The sequence below is a fragment of the Polypterus senegalus genome, chromosome 6, assembly GCF_016835505.1.
Source record: "Polypterus senegalus isolate Bchr_013 chromosome 6, ASM1683550v1, whole genome shotgun sequence".
Classification (NCBI taxonomy): Eukaryota; Metazoa; Chordata; class Cladistia; order Polypteriformes; family Polypteridae; genus Polypterus; species Polypterus senegalus.
In genome coordinates, this window is record NC_053159.1 from 156,446,586 (window position 1) to 156,465,093 (window position 18,508).

At 39.3% G+C, this 18,508-nt stretch overlaps 1 protein-coding gene across 6 annotated transcripts in view; it reads right to left on the reverse strand.

Annotated features, from left to right (window-relative positions):
• Nucleotides 1-18,508, reverse strand: part of kalrna (kalirin RhoGEF kinase a) — a 758,514-nt gene that overhangs the window by 397,949 nt on the left and 342,057 nt on the right. For all 6 annotated transcript variants that reach the window (XM_039757406.1, XM_039757408.1, XM_039757407.1 and 3 more), the window contains exons 6-8: nucleotides 11,434-11,556; nucleotides 5,195-5,386; nucleotides 1,066-1,197 (exon numbers count right to left, since the gene is read on the reverse strand). In XM_039757406.1, coding sequence (XP_039613340.1) covers nucleotides 1,066-1,197; nucleotides 5,195-5,386; nucleotides 11,434-11,556 — 447 coding nt within the window. The remainder of the gene's footprint in view (nucleotides 1-1,065; nucleotides 1,198-5,194; nucleotides 5,387-11,433; nucleotides 11,557-18,508) is intronic.

An 18,508-nucleotide genomic window follows, 5' to 3' on the forward strand; every position in this document is an offset into this window, starting at 1 on the left:
TACTTTTTTACCGTTCATTTAATCATGGCTAGTCGCAGAAAAATTATAACATGGAAGGGGGATTACACTGAGTATGGCTTTACCAAAACAATTAGAATTAGTGATGAGTGAGTGAGTGAGTGAGGGCTTTGCCTTTTATTAGTATACTGTAGATTAAATAGGAAATAGGACTGAGTGAGTCAGCTTTGCGATTTATACAGTTGTGCTTGAAAGTTTGTAAACCCTTTAGAATTTTATATATTTCTGCATAAATAGGTAATATTCGATCATTTTCCTCAATAAATAAATGACCAAGTATAATATTTTTGTCTCATTTGTTTAACTGGTTTCTCTTTATCTACTTTGAGGACTTGAGTGAAAATCTGATGATGCTTTAAGTCATATTTATGCAGAAATATAGAAAATTCTAAAGGGTTCACAAACTTTCAAGCACAGCTATATATCTACTATTGCACTTTGTATGTCTTTATATATTCCATATTTGATTTTGTTGTTTTCCTGGTGTGAAAATATCTTGTCCTAGGCCTGAAAAGGAGTGAGGATGATAGGTAACTGAAGAGCAGAAACGTGTCTTTAAGGAAATGTTTGTAAAGGCCTGTATAAAATATGCCATAACATATCTACAGGCCAGGCTCGAGATAAGCCAGTCTGACTCCCATCCAATCACTAATGCTAATCCTTAACTGAAATGTTGCTTCCCTTGAGGGAAAGTTCACCATGTAAACTGGGTGCTTTTGTTTTATGTGTCACACACCAGCACATCACTACATTTTTCCTATGGTCATTTGTCATGGAAGACAGATACTGCAGCCATAAAAAGTCTTGGGTTAATGGAAAAGGGTGACATGCCACATCCTGCACACATACTGAATAAAGACACTCTGACAGTAGTTCCACATCAAGGTCTCTGCCACTTTGAAGTAATATGCCAGCCTCAGAATGTCATTTCTGAGATCTCAGCGTGTGCAGAGACATTTTATCTCAAGCTTGCACTCATCGGACTGCACATAAAAGTTCAAATTAATTTTCTACTGAGTTTCCTGAATTTCATTTTCTCTTCCTTACCTCTGTGTAGGCTTGCGTTACTTGCTCATACAGGGACTGGTGGTGGTGTATAGCGAGCTCCAGGTCTTGCATTTCACTTGGCAGGCCTCCTTCACTGCACATCTTGCACCAGGCGTCCACTCCTGACAGAAACTGGAAAAAGTCCAAAATAAAATCACACTTAACAGAAAGGTATCTCATAGCCACAAATCAAGAGTAATCAGGAGGTCAGATAGACATTCTAAGAGCTAGATGACTTCTAGAGTAAACAGGAATTGGCAGCTAAGTGCGGGCCGACAGGGAGCTTTTTCTTAGCTCAAACAAGCATAATCACTGAGCTCATTACTCGTAGACACTGGAGGCCTGCCTTCAGTTGCCAATGTTTCATTAGAAGTACACCTCAAATATTCAGACTGCATGCTATAGACGTTTGTCAGCAGATGGGGGCAACGGTGCCAGCCTGGAGAATAAGCAATAGGAGCTTGGAAATGCAAAATCAGATGAAAATCATTCCAGTGATTTAGATGGATAGAAGCAGCATTTCCAACAACCAACTAGTCCTATAAATATCCTGGAGTCCATCTCAACAGTTGAAAATACAAACAGTGTGGCATACTGTTTAAGTCTTTGGACTTCAAGCCCTGAGGTGGTGGGTTCAAATCCTGCTACTGACACTGTGCGACCATGAGAAAGTCACATCACTAAAGCATACAAAATGTAACTGATTGTATATTATAAGCTCCTGTGGATAAAGATGTCAGGCAAATGATAATAATAACTTTAACAAAAAGGTCCAGAGCAGGCTCTTCTATTTGAGAAGATCATGGTCCTTTAATGTGTATGATAAGCTGATGACGGTATTCTGCCAGTCCATAGTGGTCAGTTTACTGTTCTAGACTGTGGTTTACTATAAGAGTAATAGCAGACAACTACATAACCTGATCCAGAAAGGCAGTGGTATCACCAGGCTGGATGGCATTGGATGATGACAATGTAGAGGCCATCATGGCTATGGAGGCCCATCCTCTTTATTAACTGTCATCCGGAATCACCACCGGCTCATTCCGACCACAGTGTGCTAAGAAGTGCTACCGTGTCATTAGACTATGTAACACCTCCTCATTTGTGTCCACCTTCACCCTTGTTAGTTACAGCAGACACACTGACTTAACGACAATATTTTGTCATTATTTTATCATTACATTGTGTGTATAGCTCTGGGGCTTGAAGTTACAACAGTTTGTTTTTAACTGTTTTGCATATATTTTTATTCCGTGTTGTCTCTATTATATAGTGCCTTTATCTATCTATCTATCTATCTTAGTGTCTATTATATAGTGCCTTTATCTATCTATCTATCATAGTGTCTATTATATAGTGCCTTTATCTATGTATCTATCTATCTTAGTGTCTATTATATAGTGCCTTTATCTATCTATCTATCTATCTTAGTGTCTATTATATAGTGCCTTTATCTGTCTATCTATTATATAGTGTCTATTATATAGTGCCTTTATCTATCTATCTATCATAGTGTCTATTATATAGTGCCTTTATCTATCTATTATGTAGTGTCTATTATATAGTGCCTTTATCTGTCTATCTATCAGAATTCACTAAGCAGATTATTAGGTACACGTCTACACCTGCTTAAACATGCAGTTATCAAATTAGTTAATCATGTGACAGCAGCACAAAAAAAGCCTGAAGATACAGGTCTGGGACTTCAGTTAATGCTCACATTAAATACCATAATCAGGAAAAAAAATGTAACCTCAGTGATTTCAGCCATGGCATTACTGTATGTGCCAGATGGGCTGGTTTGAGTATTTCTGTAACTGCTGATCTCCTGGGATTTTCACGCCTGGCAGTCCCAAGAATCCTGGGAATGGCATGTAAAACAAAAAACATCCTGTGAGCGGTGGTTCTGTGTACGTAAAAGCAATGTTGAAGTGAGAGGAAGAGGAGATTGGCCAGACCAGCTCAAGCTGACAGAAAGGATACGGTAACTCAGATGATCACTCTGTATAAATATGGTAAGCAGAAATGCACCTCAGGATGCACAACACGTCAAACCTTGAGATGGGTGGACTATACCATGTCAGTCAAAGACTAGAAAAGTATCGCCTGATGGTCTGATAGATTATGATTTCTGCTGAGGTACACAGGTCAGAATTTGTTGGCAACAGTATGAATCCACGCACCCAACCTGCCTTGCTTGTATCAACAGTCCTGGTTGGTACTGGTGGTGGTGGTGTAAAGTGCGGAGGCTGTTTCCTTGTCATGGCCACAATTTACCCATTTTCTAATGGCTACTTCCAGCCTGATAACGTACCATGTCACAACATGAACCAGAATCACAAATAAATGTTTACAACATCTTGCGGAATCCATACCACAAAAAACTGAGGCTGTTTTGAGGGCAAAAGGAGACCCTATGCAGTATTAGTATACTGTTGTAAATAATTTGCTCAGTTAGTCAATTTACCTGTAGATCATAGAATGTCTTTCATATTCATCGATCTAATACAGCACTTTTATATGCCTATCATACTGTGTTTTTCATTCCATATCCATCTACAGTAACTATCTATGACAAACAAAGCCCTTAGTTGTGTTACTTTTCTGTTTTTTGCACCTCATCTTGTTCCCCAACTTGATTTCACTGCTTTACTTTAGCTTGGGTGTATTTTCAAACCTCCATTTCTTGATGTATATTTATGCGTAATCATGATGTCTAGGTAGTATTCATGCCATTCTAAATGGTGTGTTCTTAAAGACGCCCACTATTAGTTCAGCTCTCTCTTTGTTTTTTAACCTTTGCGCTGAATATAACAACCATTTTGGTGAAACTCACATGCTTGACCTTCCTGTCTCTGTCTGTAGCTATTTGGTGGATACAAACTAACTGATACAGAAGTTCAACTGCCAAGTCAGGTGCACAATAAACGTTAAAAAGAGTGCAGTCGTAAGATCTCAGAGATGGCCACTAGATGGCATCCCTGCTAGTATGTTATTGACTGCTGGGAGATAAGGCCAGAGTGCAGTTTGCTGCAGGAAGTTTTGTTCTTTTCACGTTAGACTGTTTCATTTGCTGAGTTTGTGGTACGGCAGGTGGCCTGGATGCTGAAAAAGGTACCTTGTTCTTTAAATGAAAGAGGAGACCTAAGGGTACAGTGTTTCAATGGGTTCCCAGAAAACACTGGTCTGGGATTCCACCGGGGCATTACAGACTCCAGACGTGACTCCCGGGGCTGGGTGTAATAGCTGTTCTCTGCCAGAAGAGATAAGTTAGGGCAAAGGCTCACTGGCAGAGGAGTAGAGAGGCCTGAAACTGAATTTGAAAAAAGCAAATAGGAATTCTAAAGAGAAGGCTTAGTTTATGCTATGAAGAGGGTAAAAGCAGAGCAAGCTTATCTAGTTAGTAAGGGGCTGTGTAGCCAAACTGAACAGAATGGTGGACCTGAGGTAAGAACACAGCTTGAGGTTCAATTCCCGACCTGATCTGTATGTTCTGCAAGTATGTATATGTACTGTCAAATGGACTGGCATCACATGTCTTTCCCCAAAAGTAGCTGGAACTGACTCTGGTAACTGAAGCCCCTGAACTGAAATAAATGAGTTCTGAGATTTGATGGATGGATCAGTGAGAAAGAAATGATTTGCTTCTTTCTTAACTGTAGCATTAGGCCAGACTTTAAAAGTTCATGGACACACATACAGTTGTCATTATCAAAAGTCAAAAAATAACACCAAAATGTCTGGCTTAGACTGGTATTCCAGACTTAATTACTTTCAGAATGCATGACAAAATAGAGTCACCATAACAAGATTATAGGATCAGACATCATGCCTGACTCTCTGGATGACCTTGAGCGAGTCACTTAACATTCCTGGCCTCTGCCAATGTGTGACACTGTGAACTGACAGGATTCATTAAACATCCATCTACCAGTTTTTTTGCTTCACTTATCAAGTGAAGTGTTAAGGTGCGCCAGTGTCTATCCTGTAGCATCGGGCACAAAGTTGGATCAGCCTGTCCAGTCCATCATGTGGCTCACTGACATAGAGACTTTATGAAATACTCATTCATTGAGTGACTGATTTAGCTTGCATCATGTGCTTCCATTTATCCCCATAGCAGCCTAACCTGTTCAGCCTTTTGATGAAACACAGCAGACATGGCCAGTATAGTACTGCGTTCATCCAAAGCGGCAGCAAAGCTCTTCCACTCTTGATCCAGTTGTGCGGAGATCTGTTTGATTTGTTGGGAAGCATAGTGGCCAGCTTCTGATAGCCTGGATGCCACCGACATGATGCGATTAATATTGACATAGGCATTCTGGAAAACAAAAAGCAGCAGAATGAGAGCACAGCAAATGAAATGTGGCATCATCTCATTATAAACAGCACACATCTGGCACAAACAACAGGGGCAACCAATCAGGCCACTGATCAACCTTTTTAAAAATGCATGGCACAGCTGCTCGTTGTACCACAAGAGGACTGCTATCTCGTAACTTGCTTCGGTGAAAACATTTTTATCATGCTTACTGGCTAGGATGCTATTTCTATTTAATAAATGCGTACGTTCACCTGCATGAGGGCAGAGGGCCCTCGCACTTGTCCCTTAGGGATCCCCCCATTGCTGCTGTTTTCTTCTTCAGAGGCTAGTTCCTACCTTTATCTTACCGGAGTGTTTACTGTCTCTGCTCTCCGTCTTTATGGTCACAAATTCCAAGCTTATTTTCAAAGATTTGTTGAAACATTTTCTGGATTACTTTAAATGTATTGATTTGCTTGTCTTTTGTAAAGCACCGAGCATGAAAAATTGTAAAAAAAAATTAAATAAAGCCCAACAAAAAATGTGTAGTACAATACATGCACACAATATTGGATTAATATGTCTAAATGTTTTGTATTTCCTTATTTCTTTGTAAAACTTTCCTAGAGCATTTACTGATGTGACTGTGTGCATGTTATTGTTTTAGCCACTGGTTAAAAAACATCTCTCTATTGTAAAAGAAAATCTTGAAATGAGACAATAGTATTGCCAAAAGATTTTTTCAAGTCCCGCCCTCGTCTCAACCATTTCCGGTTAACGGTCCACGCCCACGGTCCTCTCACCTCTCATTCTTGTGAATGCTTTTGTGAGACACAGTTCCTGCGCTCTCAGCACTTATAAATTTTAACATTTTCCTCACTTTAAGTTCCCAATAAAAGAAGACTTATTATGTCCAAATCTTATTGAAGAATTTCATCCCGAAGGGTTATCAAAAGAAGAAATGACAGGCAATCGTAGCACCGAGAAACGATGAAGTCAAACGAATTAACGTGAAAATTGTTGATCGCTTACATAGCATATTGGTTAAATGCGTATCAATAGACTATACTGAAACAGCTGGTGGTGATGGTGTGGAAGATGAAAACATTAACTTACAATATCCCGTAGAATATCTTCCACCAGCCGAATTACTGTTAAAAGAAGGATGTATCGTAATTTATTGTGTAATTTATGTATGAGTGATTGGCTATGCAATACAAAAAGATTAGTCGTATTCAAAATTGGTTGAACAATTCTAACATGTAAAATTTTAACAGGCAACAAGAAAATAACATTAGACGCCAAAGGAGATCTTGATATGCCATTCATATTAAAACGTTTACAGTTTCATGTTGCAATAGCCTTTTCTATGACAATTAACAAATCACAGGGAGAAACATTCGAAAAAGTCAGCTTATGTATTAGAGAGAAAGAAACGATATTCAATCACTGGCAGTTATACGTTGCGTTGTCACGATGTAAGTCCAAAATTCAAAAATTAAAATTCAATGCAATATTGACGAAAGGTTAATTCCAAATATTGTTTTTACTGAAGTTTTACAGTAAAAGTGTAAGTTTAAAAAGTACTTGTGTGTTAATTTCAAAGCCAAACAGAATGAAAACGTATAACGCAACGAATACCTATAACACAACATAAAACATAATTTTCTTTCAATTTATTACGTTTTACTATTTTGTAACATGGTTAATTACTTTCTGTAATGTAAAATAGTTAGTTCTATTATGCATATGTAACAATTCCCATGAAAATAACAATCTGTTTAAATTGTACATCCACTTCCCCATATGCGAGTGGCAAAGCCGCGAAGTGGCTAGTACGTAGCGCTAATTAATTGTAGTTATTGAAAAAAAATGTGCAAAATGACCACATAGACATAAATTAATAGAAGAATGAACAAAGAGAATCTCACTTCAAGAACAATAAATGTCTTATTTTCTAATACCATACAGTCTGTCTGATGGATTGGTCAAGGTACCAGGTTTTAATCCACACTTTAATTACCACAGAATTTATATGTGCACCAATATTACAAAAATGTATGACTTTGCCAGTGAGCTTGGGTAAAAACATCAGCTAAATACTTAATATTAATAAATAAGTAACAAAGTGTATGCATAGCATTTACACTTGGGCATGTTCGGAGACTTACTCTGAAAGTTGTTTATCACAATTTTGTTTATTACATATTTTTGTAACAGTGAGTCACATTCTAAAATAATAGTGAAAACAGAAGGACATGTATTAGTGTACATAAAGCAGATTTAATACCATTTTACATATTGTGTCCCTGAACTTGCGTCCATATACAGCAGATTCCAGCTCAAGTGATGTAAAGATTACAGCTTGTTAGTTGGTGGAAGTGAAGGGTCTATGGCTAACTGCAGTGCACATTTCTTAAACATAAAAATTTTAAAAGAAGTACTGTTGGAGATTTAATGTGTGCTGAAATCTCAAGGTAAAATTATTAGCTGCATCTGAACATGATAGATAGCTAATCATTGCATGCTTTTTTGATAAATCAGAGGAGTATTGAATCTTTATAACCTTGAGATCATACTGCCATGAAGTTGTTTTTAGTGTAATGGAAATACTGAGTACACATTTAATCACTGCAGCATAAAATGTCACAGTGCCAACTTTCATACATTTGTACATGTGCTTTACGAACATGAACATCATGTGACTTACTCGCTGCCGTTTAAATCAGAAGGAGAAGTGAGCTGCCGTGGCCGAGGTTCACACACAATGCCGTGAAGCCACAGAGACGAAAGTGGGTCAAACTTGAAGCAGAAGCCAGACTGTTAGCATATGAGACCTACCACTGTATTCTGGTAGTTAGGGACAGTCCTAACATTGTACAGTGACAAATAAATAAATAATATCATAACAATCATATTAAATAAATAAGGAATATCATTATTAGCGAGTTGAATAAAGAAACACAGAGCTTAGAGCTTTCTTCGCCCACAACTGACTCCACCCCATGCCATGTCCCCCCAACAAGGTGTACTTGCTTCAGTGTGGACAACTGCAGCGGTTTCACTGTTCTGCTGTCAGGAGTGGTTATCGAATGAGTAAGAAAAAAATAAAAATATATACAAGTTGAAGTAACTGCTCTCAAGGTAAAATTGAAATAGTAACTAATTCATAGTTGCAGTCACACAGGGTGTTTATCTGTTTTGAGATCGACGCCTTCACAAATTCACCCGTTCTTTTCAATGGGAGGTTTTGAAATTGTAACAGGGTGCTGTATCTGAGATAACTCAATGACAATTGAATGGTTCTGACAAATTTCCTCAAAGAATGAGTGTGTCAAATTACAGCAAAATCAGTCCACTGTGGGTGCCAGGTTTCTGAAGACAGGCAGACATGGGTCTTGCAGTAGCTGTTTTTTGCATTACATGGTGAACAACTAAAAGGCAGAAAAAGCTGTAAATTGAATTAAGTCAGAGACTCTCATTGAGGAATGTGTGGTAATGAAAACTGAGGAGGGGAAAACATGATGAACCAAAAACTGTGGGTAAAAAGCTCTACTCATTGGTCTCTGCAACCACCTTTACCAGGCAACCATAGTTTGTTGTTTCAATAAAAAGCAGAAATGCAGAATTTATTAACTAAAACAAGCAATCAAATATATCACAGTATCACCTCCAAGCTGACCTCTACGTCTCCAGGACGCACCTCGGGGCTGGCTCTGGTGACAGGCCTGTTTATGAGCACCTACACCTCATAAAAATCCAATTCTGCATGAAAATGCATAGTTAATAAAGTTCAAATCTCGCGCAGTTTTAAAGATTCATTTTTGCAGAATGCTTATTGCTTTTGGGATTGTTTTTATGCTGGCTGCTTCTCGTGCACTTTAATGGTCGCCCAGTTTGGGCCCTGTTGTCCACCATGTGCTTATTACTGCCATATGATGTTAGTATAATTATGCGCTTTATGTCTTTTAATCTGGAAATCATTCATTAGCATAGCCATTCTATTGCAGTTTTCTTACTAAAAATACTAAAATCTAGAAATATTTGATTTATTACTGTTTCTATTTCTATTGTTGCGTTCACCAGCTATGGGAGTTTTCAGAGTTTGCATTTGTGACGCTGCAACATCTCACGTTGCTCAGTTAATGAAATCTTCCTGCTGTAGATTTCAGAAAAACAAGAGGTTGCCGTTCTTTTCTCTCGTCAGTTAAAACTGAGCTCTTTTAAATTTATGTGTAAAATGTAGTAAGTAAGAATCACTTTACTCTCAATAAAAAAGTAAATCAAAATGCCATTTTTTGATTGAGCTGATTACTTATTAAAATTTTGTATAACAAAATAAAGGCAGGGGTCAGAATTAAGTGACAACTCAGAATTCAGTCACTGTCAGCTAGCCCTTGCAATGGCGTACATTTGATATCTCCCAGTGAGAAACTCACATTTTTTTACACTTCGTACAGAACATTCGCACAACACAACAGTGAATACATTGAAAAAAATGGAACATAGGAATGGGTGTGCAAATTTAATTCCTGACTGTATGAAGCAGTTCACTTAAAGGATTCTATATGGTTAATAAATATTCATTAAAACAAGGAAACAAGAAGGTTAAAATCTGTTCCCAGCTTACGAAAGTAGCTTCTGGTTTTCATTCCAGCCAGCTTGTAATCAAAGGCTAATTCTTTATTTTACCTGGCATGATTCTTGTTTATTTCCATTTTTCCACATGTACAGAGATAATTGCAGGCTTTGCATTCCATTTTACAGTAATAAAAGGCAAAAAGTTGCACTTTTTTGGTTCTGGGTTTAGAACTGGTCTTGTCTGTTCTGAACAAAGCCTCAGCCATCACCGTCTGAAGCTTATCAACTATCATGCAGTGCATGGATATTAGATAGATAGATAGATAGATAGATAGATAGATAGATAGATAGATAGATAGATAGATAGATAGATAGATAGATAGATAGATAGATAGATAGATAGATAGATAGATAGATAGATAGATAGATAGATAGATAGATAGATAGATAGATAGATAGATAGATAGATACTTTATTAATGCCAAGGGGAAATTCACATAATCCAGCAGCAGTATACTGATACAAAAAACAATATTAAATTAAATAGTAATAAAAATGCATGTAAAAGCAGACAGTAACTTTAAACAATGTTAGCGTTTACTCCCCCGGATGGAATTGAAGAGTCGCATAGTGTGGGGGAGGAACGACCTCCTCAGTCTGTCAGTGGAGCAGGACAGTGACAAAAGTCTGTCACTGAAACTGCTCCTCTGCCTGGAAATGACACTGTTCAGTGGATGCAGTGGATTAATTCAAACATCTAAATATTTATACAGCAGCATCTACTGACACACTCTGGAAGCAAAAACTCCCTGTTGTCATATAGTTTTGCAGAACCAGATATATAAAGACATATGTCAGAAAACCAGGGTTGACCAGACAAATGGATTCAAGGATACCTTCAAAGCGTGCCTCCCAAACAGAGTCATCAAACTCCCTAGGAGTGAGACGCAAGTTGTGGAAGCCTCCATTGGCAGAGCATAAGCTATCAAGTAGAAGTTCACTTAGAGATTGGCTGCCACACTCATTAGGCAGACAGAAGATAACAATGGAAGGAGAGAGAAGAGAACTTAGATTTGCAGAGACCTCTTCCAACCTGAACATCCTGCCCTCCTGTGTCCCACAATCTGTGGTTACAGGTCCTCAGCCATTCGAAGGTCTCACAGATAATCCTGTCAGGCACCATTATCATTTTGGGTTATAAGCTATAAATGTCTTTCAAGTGTTGTGAACAACTGTAAACAATTCTTGGCATTTGATTCACTGCTATGCTTTCTAACACACAAAGTAATAAATTAAAAAATGGCAGCATCTTAGCAAAGAGTCGCTCAATAAGTAGGAGGTGAACCTGAGTCATTCTCCCTACTGACTGCTTCACATCTCTGGCAGCACCATCTTCAACCTCTAGTCCTGTAGCCAGAGGCAAACGTTGATGATTTTCGTCTAATGCTGTACACAATGAGAAAGAGAAAAATGTCAAAGCTCACCATGGAGTTCATGGCAAAGTGATTGTGCTGGGTCTGAAGGTCCAGAGCATGTTGATAGCTGACCCCAATCTCTGTGTGGCTCTGAAGGAACAACTCTTTGTTGTGGCTGATCCAGTCAAACATCTACAAAATAAAGAACAGACATTTGCATCTTCTTTCAGCTTACCATGAAAAAATATATGTTACATTTTGACCTACAATTTACTTGAAATACTAGCAACCAATTAACAAGAGTGCAGGACTAAAAAAATGTCTTCCTTCTAGAAAGGAAAAAAAAATGTCATTCTGTCATTGTCTTTATAATTAGCATCTCCAGCATGGAGTTGCTGTGACAAAAAAGACTTCCCAGGGCTTCCGACATGCACACCCTCTGCTCCACTTGCATGCCACAGTGGGGCGCACTTTCTCTTGGCTTATTACTCTCTGATTCTTGGCAAGAGCAGAGGACCAGTTGCTGCTGTTATGCTCTCAATACATTATTGATAACGCCATGTTTCCTGTACTTCCTTTGTTATCAAGTTGGATGGCTGCCATACAACGTTACCTTGAAACTGTTATGGCTTCGAATGCTTCTGTAAGGAACTCAAGAGACAAGAGGATTTGCTTCTGCTGGAGAGATCGGGGGGCTCGGCTCTGGTCCTTGCCTGGATTTCTTTTCAGCTTTGGTTATCAGATCTCAGACCGGATCATCACTTCACACCAGTTTGAACATATTATCAGTTGAAGAGGACAGTTAGGTGTATATCACATAAAATATATCTATAATAAAGCTTAGGTCGGGTGGCACGGTGGTACAGTGGGTAGTGCTGCTGCCTCGCAGTTAGGAGACCTGGGTTTGCTTCCCGGGTCCTCCCTGCGTGGAGTTTGCATGTTCTCCCCGTGTCTGCTCCGGATTCCTCCCACAGTCCAAAGACATGCAGGTTAGGTGCATTGGCGACTCTGAATTGTCCCTGATGTGTGCTTGGTGTGCGTGCCCTGCAGTGGGCTGGCGCCCTGCCCGGGATTTGTTGCCTGCCTTGAGCCCTGTGTTAGCTGGGATTGGCTCCAACAGACCCCCGAGACCCTGTAGTTAGGATATAGCGTGTTGAATAATGGATGGATGGATAAAGCTTAGGTCATTAAATACTTCCTCAAGTGATATATACACAAATTCAAGTATTTTTTGGAAGAATTGGTGGGTATGTCATTTATGTACTGTGCTTTTTGCGGTCTGGAGCAAATTGCCCCAATCGTATACTTGAAGCAGATACACTGCCATCTTTTAATAAAATGACTGGTTCAGAGAAATGTGACAGTTTTGCTCTTAATTAAACCAGTAAGGCAGATTTAGTGTTTTCTCGTCGGTAAACCTAATTATATTAGAGCACACATTATGTGAAACAAATGGCTAAAAAGACTCCATTAATATTTTTATAGGCAAACATTTAAACTAGACACTGGTGCAGTCACTACCATTGTGATGGCTTTGAGACACAGACGCTGGGACCCAATAAACAGAGTATTCAAGATGGATTGGAAGCTCTCCAGTTGGCATATCGTGCTAACTGGTCCACAGAGGATGCCATATTCCACACACTTCATCCCATCGTATCACACCTGGTTAATAAAATCTGTTATGCCAGTCCTGTTTATGGGCTACAGGTCAACATTTAACACTGTTGTATCTTTAAAACGATTATCAAGCTGATAGATTTTGGCAGACCTCGGTAAATGCTGACTGGTAGCTTAACTTCCTCCATGTTGATCCTCCGTACTGGCACTGCTGTATTTCTGATTAACCTATGACTGTGTGGCCAAACACTGCGTCAACTCTGTCGTTTAAATTTACTGATGACATCTGTTCACAAGCAATGCTGAGAGTACCGAGAGTAGAGATGTGGTGCTAAGATAGCAATCTCTCCCTTATTATCAGCAAAATGAAGGAGCTGGCCATAGACTTCAGGAGCAGGTGGTAGACCACACGCCCGTCTACAGTACCTCAAGAGGGATGCCGTAGAAATTGTGAGCAGCTTTAAATTTCTATAAAATCAGTAATGACAACCCAAAGTGGGCACAATACTTCAGTTATCTATGCTCACTAACTTCTACAGGTGCACAATGGAACCCATATTTGCTACCTACACTACAACAAAGTATAGCACCCGATTGACTGGCACAAAGCACTATACAGGGTGGTAGTACAGTTCCTTTATGTTTTTAAAATATATAACTCCCACCATCCTTAGAAAGGCAATCAGCATTAGCACTCACACAACTCTTCTCAGGAACAGTTTTTATCCACAGGTCTTTCTTGCACATAGAGTCAGACACATAACTTAAGGGAGCATTTTACTAGCACTACCCAGGTGAGCCATATGGGCAAGAAAAGGGCTGTGACACGGTCAATCATTTCCTTTCCCTTTTTTTCCCTCTAAAATAGAGGAGGAAATTCTAGAGCAGAGGTCACCAAGTATGGTCCTGCAGGAATTAATTCTAACCCTTTTTTAATGCCCTGATTGTGTTGCTAATTAACTTTTTGTGAATTCATTTTCATTGAATTGCTTTTTTAAATATGTTCCCCTAAATTTATTCACCGTTCCTCTAAATTGCTTCATTTCATTCCTTAAATGGCATCCAAACAGAAATGAAATATGAAGTGAGTGAGCCAACAGAAGACCAGCTAAGTCGGGGCCTCAAACTCCAACCAATTTCACTCCAACCAGCTGCTTAATGAGGTGCCAATTCCTGTTGTTAATTAAACTCGTTCTTTAATTCAGTGGCTTGTTGCTGCTCTCGTGGTGCATTAGCAGACATTTCTGAAATTGTTGATTTTCTCTTTTCTAAGAGCTCTGTTAAAAAGTTTTGCGGACCTGAGCATATCGACATTCCTAAAACCTTCATCTTTCTTTATTTTCAGATATTGTATGATGGACACCAGCTGCTTTAGCGCATTTTGTATCTCATTATTGTTTGGTTGCTAATTAAGGAAAAAGAAACAATTAAGGGGCCCGAGTCTTCAAGAACAAGTCAATTAAAATTAATTCAAAAGAAGTTAATTAGCAGCAAAAACAGGTCACTCATTAGGAAAAGGGTTATAATGAAAACCTGCAGCCACGGTGGTCCTCCAGGACAGGAGTTGGTGACCCCTGTTCCAGAGGAATCTTGACATCACTTCCTTCAGATTCCCTGAAGCCCCACCTCTTCTGGACACTTTGCTATTTAAAGAATGTGATCTCTGCAAGGTATGGCTCATCTAGGAATCACTTTTGGAAGAGAACAGAACCTCCCGAGACAGAGGAGGCTGCAAAGCCCTCTCTCTTCCAAATGGTCCTTGGATTATGTTCATCTGTGCCTCTATACTGATTTCAACCTGGAACCCCAACTTTCTGACTATTTATGTTCTCTATAATTGTAATACTATATTATATATATATATATATATATATATATATACACACACACACACACATATACACACACATATATATATGTGTATATATATATATATGTATATTGTCACACACATGTGCATGGGTGGCAGTTAAAGGGCTTGAATGAGGATAATTCCAAGCCAGACCGGGATGTAGCAGAGTGCACTGACTCTTGCTTTTCTGCAGACCATTCACAGGAATTTCCGCCTGGTCCTGATGACATCAAGTCTGCCTCCGACCCCTTTGATGTCACTTCCAGGTCCGAGCCTATGGATGAAGACCCTTCCAGTTCCGACCCACCTGATGTCATTTCCTATATTGGCCTGTAAAAGCTGCCACCTTTCTTCTACCCCCTCAGTTCTATTCTGCACTCCAATCTGTACACATCAGTACAAACCTTTAACTATTTTGCAGCCAGGAAATAATAAACAGGTGGCTGCCCCAAACCTTTCTGTGGTTTCTTTGATTTTTGTGACTATATATATATATATATATATATATATATATATATATATATATATATATATATATATATATATATATATACACACACATACACTAGCAAAATACCAAGCGCAGCGGCAAGTACTGCCTTAAAATTTTTATTAAGAAGAAAATTAAACCTTTTTAAACTGAGGGAAAATATACCAATAATTATTTGTTAAGGATCTCTTTGTATACCACATTGTGAGTTCGGCCCTCCGGTTGTAATATGACCAAGCTGTGCACTGAGCTTACTCTTGAGCATGCAACGTACAGTTGGCCATGTGAACAATAATCTTGTTTCAAATCTCACAGCTTGGATTGCTGCTGTCATAATCGGTTTGAGTTTCATGGTTTGTTTCAATTATTACAGTATTTGTAGGACTTGTGTTGAAGTGACATTCGGCATCTGTCAGGCATTGTAAGTATACAACCGGTTTCATCGATAACTTCACATCCAGCTTTTGAGGGTTTAAACATTCATAAACATCAAAGTGTCCACTACTGAAATCGTCACCTGTGAGTCTAAGATGTTAAAGAGGCATTGGCGGTTGTCGAAAGGTGTAAAATATTTGGCCATTTCGGTACACTTGAAAGCGACAACCGAACAATTCACCGGCAGCCATCAACTCACATGCAGATGCATAGGTGAAGGGCTTAAGCATTTCACTCTTATAGTACTCCTGTGTAGTATAATCATCTCCTGTACCATCATCAGTCCACACCTTGAACCTGTCCCAGTCATTCAACACATAAGACACAATGTTCCTCTGGATATCAAGAGTGAGCCTGATATGGCCGTGCAATATGTAACAAAGAGAATGGAAAAGGTAGGTGCCATCTCCGGGCATGGAAACCACTCGGTAAGTGAAAGTTCTTTGATCGATGGTGATTACCTTGATGGACATGTTAATGGGGGTACAGTTGGAATGATAAAGGAAATGGGTACCTGAACAATGTAAAGTAAGTCTAAAATACCTACACAATAACTATAATCGTAATAAACGAACAATAAAACAGCGGAGAAGCCGTGGATTAAATAAAAAGGCTGTAGTTATCAGCAGGGAGACGTGAATCCCGTGGCGAAGCAAGGAAGGGAATGTAGAGACCGGAGCGACGGACAGCCTTATATAGGCAGGCAGCCAACAACGTGGGAGGCGTTGGGATGGGGGATCCAACGCCGCCTCACACGGTGACCTAGCTGCAGACTATGGACGTATATATGTACGTAAGTAGGATTCAGTTAGTGTTGGGAACCCGCGTACCAAATTTGTTGAAGATGGGCCCATAAGTAACAAAGACCGTTGAAAAGTTTAAAATGGCGGCCAACAGTGGCATCATACCACTGAAATAAGTACCAAATTTCAGCCTTCTACCTACACGGGAAGTTGGAGAATTAGTGACGTTGAAAAGTTTAATATGGCGGCTGACAGTGGCGTCATACCACCGAAATAAATACGTACATTGGTTTCGGTTAGCGCAGGGAGCCTACCAAATTTCGTGACGATGGGGCCATAAATAAGAAAGTTCAACATGGCGGACGTTGTCGACCATTATGACCATTACGTGTAGAATTTCGAAATGAAACCTGCTTAACTTTTGTAAGTAAGCTGTAAGGAATGAGCCTGCCAAATTTCAGCCTTCTACCTACACGGGAAGTTGGAGAATTAGTGATGAGTGAGTCAGTGAGGGCTTTGCCTTTTATTAGTATAGATACAAATATAGGTTGCATTTATTCAAAGTATGATGTGGTGGTACACATTCTAGGTTTTTAGTGCTATCATACTACTGTTGTAATATACAAATATGATAATAACCCTGAACTCACATTTATGCTTCTGATATGAGAAACATGCACATTTATAGTAACTGAAGGGACTGTAGAAGATTTAAAGATGGGTAGAAAAGTGGCACAGTACTTAGCCTTGCTGCCTCACATATTCAGAGCCTTGGCTTTGATTATTGGCTCATTCATATTCTCTGTGGAGTTTTCTGAGTGCTCACATTTTAAAGACATAGTGTACATATCAGATTAACTGTGAACATGCCCAGTGACCAGGATGGCACTTGCTCTGATGCAACTGGGATAGACTCTGATACTCTGCACCCCGTGATCAACTAAATAGATTCAGTAATAGGAGGAATACATTTATGATGTGTTTGATGCCAACACCACTACACTCTTGAAAAACTAAACTGAAAAGCTGTCAAAGAACTCCATTCTGAACCCTGACCCCAGTTCACTGAAGCACTCCCTTTTCTGGCCTGTAACCTCTTTCCTTTAGATTTTTTTATTTGTCTTCTCCTATGACTTATAACTAGGGGTAAAGTAATCAACTTCAAACTTGTTTTTTAAACAATGATTCATGTTTTTTATAGAATATTTCCCAATCTGACTGAATGTGAGTGAGCTCTGCAATGAACTGGCTGGCACCCCTTTTAGTTTTGGCTCCTGCCTTGTTCTAAGTGCTGCTGGGCTATGCTCCAATTAGTGAATGACATTATCTTAGTGGAAGGAGACAATAGAAGGATGGATATTATATTATAGTTTTATTATGTTATGGGTGTCATGCTGGCACAATGGATAACACTGCCATTTTGTGAACTCAAAGTTCTGCAAGTTTAGTAAATTGGCAATTTAACACTGACCCCTGTGATGGTGTCTGCATAACTGGATTCCACGATAGACTGGTGTCCTATTCAGTACTTTTCCCTACCTTTGCCCACTAATGCCAGGATAGACTCTGGCACCTGCAGTCCTGAATGTTTGAGAAACACTCACAGAGGGCCAGTCAGGAATAATAAATGAACCTGGGGATGTGGAAGAAAAACTGGAGTATGTAGAGGAAATCCACAAGGAAAGGAGAAGAACATGTGAACTCCACACTGGCAACAGCCAGCCACAGGATACAAATTTAGGACACTAGATCTATGAGATGCCAGTCCTACCCATTGTGCTGTCCCTTTATTACATAATTTCACAATATTACTGCAGCCTGGACCATCACCTGGACATGGTGGTGGACCTTGAGCACCTTAGGGATACTTAGTTCTAGGTCATCTGGAGCTTTGTGCTCCTTGAAGGGTTTCCCTTGGTGAGCAGGTGTGGGTTGAAAGGTCAGACAAGAGAACATTTTACAATAATCCTCATGATAGTACAAATTAACAAACAGGGTACCCCG